At 48.3% G+C, this 9,104-nt stretch overlaps 2 protein-coding genes across 2 annotated transcripts; one reads left to right on the plus strand and one right to left on the minus strand.

Annotated features, from left to right (window-relative positions):
• Positions 1-456: 456 nt before the first annotated feature.
• Positions 457-5,459, plus strand: FIESC28_09535 (uncharacterized protein; the record flags this gene model as incomplete). Its single annotated transcript, XM_031163671.1, has 2 exons — positions 457-4,450; positions 4,504-5,459. 2 exons carry the CDS (start codon positions 457-459, stop codon positions 5,457-5,459), a joined length of 4,950 nt encoding a protein of 1,649 aa, XP_031012274.1.
• Positions 5,460-7,565: 2,106 nt separating this feature from the next.
• FIESC28_09536 (uncharacterized protein) lies at positions 7,566-8,837 on the minus strand (the record flags this gene model as incomplete). Its single annotated transcript, XM_031163672.1, has 2 exons — positions 7,566-8,120; positions 8,172-8,837. 2 exons carry the CDS (start codon positions 8,835-8,837, stop codon positions 7,566-7,568), a joined length of 1,221 nt encoding a protein of 406 aa, XP_031012275.1.
• Positions 8,838-9,104: the final 267 nt, after the last annotated feature.

A 9,104-nucleotide genomic window follows, 5' to 3' on the forward strand; every position in this document is an offset into this window, starting at 1 on the left:
TTAAAGAGCCTATCATTGGCTAGGCATCCCTGATCTCTCCCTGATCCTCCCAGTAGCGGGCCGATGGAGTGAGCACCGGTCTCCGATTGACCCCGGATTCATATTTTGCACAGCGTAACTTGTTTGCTGTGCAGGGTAGACTACATGGCAGATGTTCTCACTCTGAGCACCACAAGCTGGTCAATTATCCTCATCTCCAGCTGTGCATCCCTAGGTCCTAGTGGACAGACAGAAGCGGCCCGAAGATGTGGCACGGCAACTTGGTGCAACTGATGATGATGTTGGAAGGACACAACCACACTTGGAAACAACATGGCATCCTTCCTGTAGAGACTCCAGTTATATCATGCGTCAAGGGGATTGTGAAACAAATTTCTTTATTGTAAATGTGAATGAGTATCAGTCACCAAGCACCTAGATTTCCATTCAAAACCACTCTCTTTCTAGAATCACACAATGTCCGACTCATCACAGCCAGATTCTATCCACGATTTCGACATGGAGAGTGCTGCAGGCCTTTTGCCTATCAGAGCTCGCAATCATGATGAGAAGCCATCCTCGGGGGAGCTCGTTCTATCTCACCAGTCTGTCTCATCTACAGAGCTGAGAGTAACCCTATTCGCGAAGCAAGAAAATCACCTGCTCAGAGCATGGGCCATCACACTGCATCTGTATCTCGTATCAGATCAGGTAGCATTTCTCGCGTCAGGACTGAAGGATGAACCTCACGACCAAGTTCTCATCTTCTCTCACTGGCCACTTTCTGTTCCATCTGCTTCTTTCGACTCCAATGCCCAGCCTCAGCTCATAACAAGACCATTCGAGGCCGGGAAACACCGTCATCTTATCAACAGCTGTGTGAAGTTCATGGAACAAGATGGACATGCAATTGGCACTCTTGATGGAACGATTCAGTACCATTTACAAGTCACCAACAGAAACATATCTCTGTACACCGGAAGATCTCGCGTCCCATCACAGTTTGCTACAGTGTTGTGGAAGACTTTCCAGGAGATTCACCTCGATTTGTTGAGCCCGTCTCCCCGAGACTGGCGCAGAGTACTTGCCAGCAATACGGACAAAAGCCTCTTGCAATCTTTCCTACCCCGTACACCAACAAAAATACAATCCTCCATCATCAATCTCTGGCGCGAATCCGTCCGCACCGCTCCACGTGCTCCCGCCGTCGACGCCTGGGACGGTACTTTGACCTACAACGAGCTAGATGATGCGGCCGAGAAGCTTGCACTTCAGCTATTATCAAAGGGGGTCAGAACAGGCGACTTTGTTCCTTTCTCATTCGAGAAGAGTGTCTGGATGGTAGTAGCTGTACTGGCCATTCTCAAGGCCGGGGCCGCCTTTGTGGCAGTTGACCCATCTCAACCAGAGGCCAGGGCGAAGGAGATCATCAGTCAGATCAACGCTAGGTCGATTGTTACCTCGCCGAGTCAAAGCAAGAAATTTGCACAAATGGGCTTGGATGTTTTGCAAGCCTCCCAGATGACGACAGAGGACGACGACATCCACAACTCCAGGCCGCTTCCTCGTGTCCTACCCAAGGACCCAGCCGTGTGCATCTTCACGTCGGGCTCGACAGGAAAACCCAAGGGAATCGTGGTTCAGCACCAAGCGCTGGCTACTCGAATGCTAGCTGAAGGGGGAGCTCTTGGCTATAGAGGAGCTCGAGCTCTCCAGTTTGCTGCCTCAACTTGGGACATCTTCATCACCGACATTTTCGCAACTCTTCTACACCAAGGTTGCGTTTGCATACCAAGTGAACAGGATCGCCTCTTCAACCTTGCCGAGTTCTGCACCAACCACAAAGTGACACTCGCCATCGTCACGCCATCACTGGCAAACACGTTGTCGCCTGCTTCATTTCCTACCTTGAAAACACTCATCTTCTCTGGAGAAGCACTTCGAAAAGATGTTGTTGCCCGCTGGTCATCGCAAAGTGGACTTGCACTTTACCAAGGCTACGGTCCGGCGGAAACAGGTGGCTGTATCATCGGACCACTTGCCAATCGCGCGGAGGTCATCGGGCATGCTGTCAAGGAGTACATCTGCGTACTTGTTGACCTCAAGAACCACAACAGATTGGTGCCTGTCGGGGCAGTTGGCGAGCTTCTAGTTGCTGGTCCAGGCCTGCTTCAAGAGTACATCAAGGATCCAGCTCGAACCGACGCAGCTGTGGTGCAGAACCCGCCCTGGCTTTCGGAACTCGGAGTTGGAGAGACAAGATTTTACAAAACGGGCGACCTTTTGCGCTACAACATAGATACGCTCGACGGAAGCCTGGAGTTTGTTGGTCGAACAGACGGACAAATCAAGTACCATGGTCAACGCATCGAACTGGGTGAAGTCGAGTACAACCTGGGCTTGTTTCCTGACATCAGTCACTCCATGGCAGGCCTTGTGAAAGAAGGCCCATGGAGCGGCCAGCTTGTAGCTGTGGTGCAGGTTGGCACGTCAACTCACCACGTAACTTCGACTGATGACATCGAGCTTCGAGATTCTGTCGACTACCAGGAGAAGATGACTAAATTTCTATTGTCGCGTCTGCCGAGGTATATGATTCCTAGCAAGATCCTTGTTGCCAAGAGTCTCCCTCTCAACGCGTCCATGAAGTTGGATAGAGCGGCTATCCAGAAATGGGTCATCAGCCATTCGACCACACAGACAGCTGCTCCAAATCTTCTACCTGCTACATCAGAGGCCAAACAACTACTTCCAACCGAACAAACCGCCAGGAAAGTCTCTGAGCTGTACGTCGAGATTGTCGCTGGCCGAGATCAGCATCTTCGTAAGCAGTTGGAACGCCGCGACTTCAATATCAAATCCGGTGGTATCGACTCTGTCCAGATCATGTCTTTCTCGGAGGCTATCAAGCAGAGGTTCGCGGTGCAAATCCCCATGGACCAAATACTAAGCTCGAGATCAACGATTAGACAACTGGCAGCTACAATTGACGCGGGCCAAGGTCTGAAAGGGACCAAGAACCATGATCTATCTCCCAGTACAAATGACGATATTGACAGCCTCCTTAAATCTGTTCTACACCCTCGAACAAAGCAGCTGCGTAACCCGGATATCCGTCACGTCTTTGTTACTGGGGCATCTGGCTACGTGGGAAGAGAGATTGTGCGACAACTGCTCACGCGGTCAGACTGTCAGATACATGCTCTCGTTCGGGCACTCCCTGACCAGGAGGGACAAGATTACTTGCTTCAAAACTTCACCGACGCCGCTTGGTGGAAAGGCGAGTACGAGTCTCGCATTTATGCTTGGTTGGGCGATCTCTCACAACCTCAGCTTGGACTAGACACCACTGCATGGAGTAGGCTCGAGGGGAAGGGACCATATGCCATCGACTGTATCATCCACAACGGCGCAAAAGTTCATTATCATATGGACTACGAGACATTGAAAGCCACCAACGTGACATCGACTGTCCAGATACTCCAAGCTATCAACAACCGCACCAACCCACTACAGAGCTTTGTGTATGTGTCTGGTGGACAGCCCCTGAGCTTCGATTCCAAGGATGAAGAGTCTATTCTACAAAAGGCACTTCAAGGATCTGGCTACACGCGTTCCAAAGCCATGTCCGAGATGTTGGTGAGGAGATTCGCCGAACAGACAGAAGACAAGGTCAAGCATATCCAGATTATCAAGCCGGGATACATCATGGGCGATGCAAAGAAGGGTATGGCGAACAAGGGCGACTTTATCTGGCGCTACATCGCGGCATCTCTTGAGCTCGGAGCCTATGACCAGGATACCGCGAGTGGATGGCTCTTCTTGAGTGATGTTGGCCACGTCTCAGAAATCGTTGTCACAGCAGCCTTTGAACCAAGCGGAACAATCTCGGTACCAGTCCAAGCTGGGATCCAATTCCAAGATATCTGGCAGCTATTGCAGGAGAAATACGGCTTCATGATACGACCTCTGCGTCGAGATGAGTGGCTGCAACAGCTACGACAGAGTGTTGCTGCCAAACAAGATCAGCATGTCATGTTTCCACTCATGTACATGCTCGAGACGACGGATCATCAGCCATTCGGCGTGTCGAATGGGCCTGACCAACCATCAATGGGCGTCAAGGAAGCTTTGCGAGCCAACATCAACAATCTCACGGACCAAGGATTCTTCATTGCCCCAGGATCAGATTCCTGCCCAACACCATCTACATCGACGACCGCGGAGGATGCTTTAGACGTTGAGAGTGTACGAAGACAATTCCCGGCTCTCCACGATGGCTTAGTGGCATTCAACAACGCGGCTGGCACTGCAGTCTACCAAGGAGCTATCGACAACACTCACAAATACATGTCCGCATTTCCAGTTGAGCTCGGTTTGGATGATCCACAGAGTCAGGCAAAAACGAAGAGGATGATGGACAAGGTGGCAGAGTTGGCTGCATTCATGAATGCTGACGCTGATGAAATTGGTAAGTTCCAGGGAGAGTCTTGAAGCAGGACAACAAGACGCTAACAAATACAGCTTTCGGACAATCGACAACCATGATCCTCCGCACTCTTGGCCAAGCCCTGAAGCCTTCTCTTAATTCCGACTGCGAGATGATTGTCTCCAGCCTTTGTCACGAAGGAAGCGCAGGTGCTTGGCGAGCCCTGGCAGCCGACCTTGGAATCGCCATCAAGTGGTGGATGCCACCCGCCGGCGACGACCCTTGTCTTTCTCTCGAAACACTCAAGCCTCTTCTCACCCCCAGAACCCGCATCGTGGCATGTAACCATGTCTCCAATGTCGTGGGAACTATTCACCCTATCAAGCAAATCGCTGACGCCGTCCATGCCATCCCCGGGGCCATCCTCATCGTTGATGGTGTCGCATGGGCACCTCACCGTCCCATTGATGTGAGAGCTCTTGATGTGGACTTTTATTGTTTTAGCTGGTATAAGGTGTTTGGTCCACACATGGCTCAGCTTTACGGTCGACGAAGTGTTCAGCAGCGGATGGTGTCGCATATTGCTCACTTCTTCCTCGGTGGGTGGCCTGGACTGGATTGGAGACTTCGACTTGGCTCCAATGCTTTTGAGTTGGAGGAAGCTCTTGTCCCCATCACAAGATATATGACCGACATCAGCTGGGACAAGATCATTGCTCAAGAGACGGTGCTTCAGGAGGTGCTTCTGTCATATCTCAACCGGCACCCCACTGTGTTCCGGATTTTTGGCGAGAAGACGTCTGATCCGGAGAAGCGAGTAGCAGTCATCACGTTTCAGGTCATCGGCCAATCTTCTCGAGATGTTATGAACAAGGTCAATCGCGAAGGAAAATTCAGAATTGTGGCTGGACACTGCTGGGCACCTAGACCAACTCATGATGTACTCAAGCTGGAGGATGATGGTCTTATCAGGATCAGTTTCGTGCATTACAACACCGTAGAGGAGGTGCGGGAGTTTTGTCATGTCCTTGAGAGAATTGTGAACCCTTGAGTTGGCAAATTGCATTTGGTATAGATTAGTGGAAGAATGCAATTTCAGCGGATAGATGCCGATAGTTCGGCCCAAGAATTTTATTTCGAAGAGTCCTCCTCTTGTTTCAAGACAATATCAAGAACCCAGGGTAGCTTCATAGCATTACGTCCGTGAGCTTAATGCGTGAGTTACTCGATACACTCCAGAACTATTGGCAGAATTTCAGCTTTTGTTGCGATCCATTTATCAAATTCTTGATTTAGACTTAGGTCGTCATGAGTCCTGTTAGTAACCCTGAATGCAAACAGGTGGAATAAGATTTATATGTTACAAATTATAATCTTTCATTATATAGACGGCCGTCTATCTGTGTTTCCATCGTCATCCCTTCTCTCAATATAGGTTACCGATATATCCGTATTCGTCAAAATCCCATCTTCCGATCCTAGGTATTTCTTTTTCCCTTTATCATGGCCCGGGTCCCTATGATCGCTGTCCTGCTCGCAATCTCTAGGTCTGACGTGTCCTCCATCCTCGAAAGCATTCATCCGCAGATTATGAAAAGTTTGATTCCCACTCTGAGAATCAAGCGTGTCCTTTCCCTTCGCTACCTCAACCAGCCGATTCAACAGATCAAACTCAAGTTTCAACTTGATACTGTAAACAATCGCCTTGTACGCCGTCTGATAGTCGTAGTAATCCAAGAACTCGAGGGCCAAAATCGGTATGTCGAGTAGTATGATGACGACGTTGACAAAAAGAAGATGCTTCCTCATTGTTCTCACCCCCTTCCGATACAGCAATCCCTCTGTCCCAAAGAAAGAAGAACAAGCTTTGATATAAAGAGCCGAAATAACAAGCTCCTGAAAAAAGAAAACAGTGACTTGAATCTTCTCATAAATCTGATACGGATGCACCCAAGTATTCTCAGCGCTGCTATTAGCACCATACATAAGAATAATAATCGGCACATGCATCACCACAACATTGGTGATAATCATAGCCAAAACAGCCCTAAGCCAGAACTGGTTCCAGAAAATAAGATGTAGTCGAGAGTATAAAACGAGTGATTGGCCCGTGACCATAAGAACCCATCCCACTGAGATAAGCGAGATGTAAAGGATAAAGTTATCCGATGAAACGAGATTTTTGAGAAGGAAGCCGATAGTGTGCGGTGCAATTCCGTTTGTCGCGGCAAGAAAGGACCAGAAGTAGAGGCTCTTGCGAGTTTTGAAGGTTGAAAAGATCAAGAGATTAAGTTCCAAGACGTTGTAGAGTGAAATGCCCATGCACACAGCAATGGGTAACAAACAAGACGGGTCATGCTGGTCTTCACGACCAGAGTAGCCCATGATGGCAGCGGTCGTCAAGATTTGAAGGACATAATGTGAGCCTCTAACGAGGTTGAAGAAGCGAAAAGAGGAGAAAGATCACAAGTGAGTGAGCCGAGGGCCGTTTGACAGGATTGTTATTACCGGGATGATATTCCCTCCTGTGGCTTGTTGGTTGAGTGCTTACTGGCTTACTTTTCGCCACTGGTGTAATTAATCCCATGTTTTAGGTGTGGTCTATTCTGCTGAGCCGCTGTCTCGGGTGTAAGCTTACCGTAGAGCCAAGGCGGCTTAATTTAACTCTATCTATAGCATCTCGTCCCCTTCTGAGACATATCTTGATAAAGTTGATCTTGATTCATCCTATAATTACTTTTCTCCGTCTTTGTGGCTTCAGTTATACGATGTCGATCTGAAGAGAAGATCAGGTCTCGATGCTTTGATCTTCATCTTTAATCTCTTAGCGTGTTTACCCCGCGATATTAAAAAGGGGCAGTGAGAACATGATTGGACAGGCGTATTGTATCCCTGCTGATGGATTCTGCTAATTTCGCTTGTGCTTATGAGGCAGTCTTTCTACATCGATTCACTTTATCCGGACAATAAGCTCCAGTGGCTTTGTCCTCTTTTGATTGTGAGTAGAATCTTGGCAAGAATGAGGCTGAAACATGGATGTGATACGAGTTGATCGGAGGGTCCAAGCTAGGTTTGTATGATAAACGATTTGATGGCCGTATAAGACAGCCTATCAAAGTCAACTCGACTGTTTCTATCAAAATGGACTCGATGGATCTTACAAAGCCTTCTTGTCGATCCATCCAATATGTCCAAACTTGCCCTCAGGAGTTTGAAAAACATCCTTAGGTGACTTGTAAGGCTTGACCTCCTTATCGCTCAAAACCTTAGTAATTCCACCATCTTCCAAAGCCTTGACATTATATCCAGGACCATAGTCATTCCATGTCGCCATGAAAGTATAGTTATCCACCCTTGGGGTAGAAGGTTGCCATATGATGTATCCAGCCGGTAGGATAACAGGGTCGAAATACGATTGCATAAAGATGCTCTTGTGCTGTGAGTTCCATGGTCGTCCAAGGGGACATTTGCCGACTAAATTCTTAGCGATCGTGGCATTCGAGGGAATGACTTGAGAGTTGTCGATATAGACACCGTATTTGTTGGTGAAAGTGGTGTTTGAGCCTTTCCAGGCTGTAATTCCACCGTTGCAGTTTCTCAGAGATAGAGTTGAGCGATCAATCCACGCTGTACCGAAACCATATAGGAAGTCTGTTTCTCCAGCGATGATATTATCGTAGAAGAAGGCATTTCCAAGTTTTCCAACATAAACCTATTCTAAGTTAGCAGAAGATCCTCATCAGACTTGAGAAGGGAGACTTACAGTATCTTGATAACTGTAGAACCCACAAGAATAGAACCCAGCATTGGCTCTGCTAACGCCAACAGCATGGGCAGGTCCAACCGATCTGGGCGCAAAATCATTCCTGAAATCAATATTATACGCCCTGAAATCAGTACAACCAAAAGGTGTACCAGCCGGCACAGGCCAACCCGTAGGTCCAGCTCCAGTAAGTGTAGCATCCAGATTCGGTCCCACGGTCAAAACACTCGTGTACACATTATCGCTCATACTCCCATTATTAGTATTTGCCAAATTCCACCAAATCTGCACATCATTCTGCGCAGTGGTGTTGACGTCAATATCAGCATAGAGGTCCTTGACCCATGGCTTGTTTGAAGCTCCGATAAGATGAAGAGGACCTCTGCGGGTGACGTTTAATTGCTCTGTGTAGTCACCGGGTGCTATAAGGATGTGGCCTGGAGTTGTGGTGTTTCCTAAAGAGTCGATGGCGGATTGGATGGAGGAGAAGTCTGCGCGGGAATCATCTTTGGCGACGAAGAGGGTTCCTTTGGGACAGCCTTCTGTTGCGCGTTTGGTTTGGCGTTGGCATTTCTTATAAGTGTCGACAGGACCTTTGGGAGATGCGGTGACAGTAGAGAGAAGGGTCGCGGCCACCAAGGCTGACTTTAGGATGAAAATTTTCATCTTGAGATAGACGTGCTGGCGACAAGATTTGTCTACGGTGGTAAGGCAGTAAGTCTCTTATAAACAAGCGTTTTGACTTGCCCCAGAAAACAAGTCTATATCAAGCGATCTGGGGTAAGACCTATAATTCCACAAATCATGATCTAGAATACACAGATCCATCACCTTCCCAGATACAAACTCGGATGTGAAATGCCGTAGTGATATAATAGTCTATTAAAACTGGCGATGCAACATCAAAGGCTAGATCGGCCTTATTATTCCACC

The sequence above is a fragment of the Fusarium coffeatum genome, assembly GCF_003316985.1.
Source record: "Fusarium coffeatum strain FIESC_28 chromosome Unknown BRIP53273_contig_249, whole genome shotgun sequence".
In the NCBI taxonomy this organism is placed as follows: Eukaryota; Fungi; Ascomycota; class Sordariomycetes; order Hypocreales; family Nectriaceae; genus Fusarium; species Fusarium coffeatum.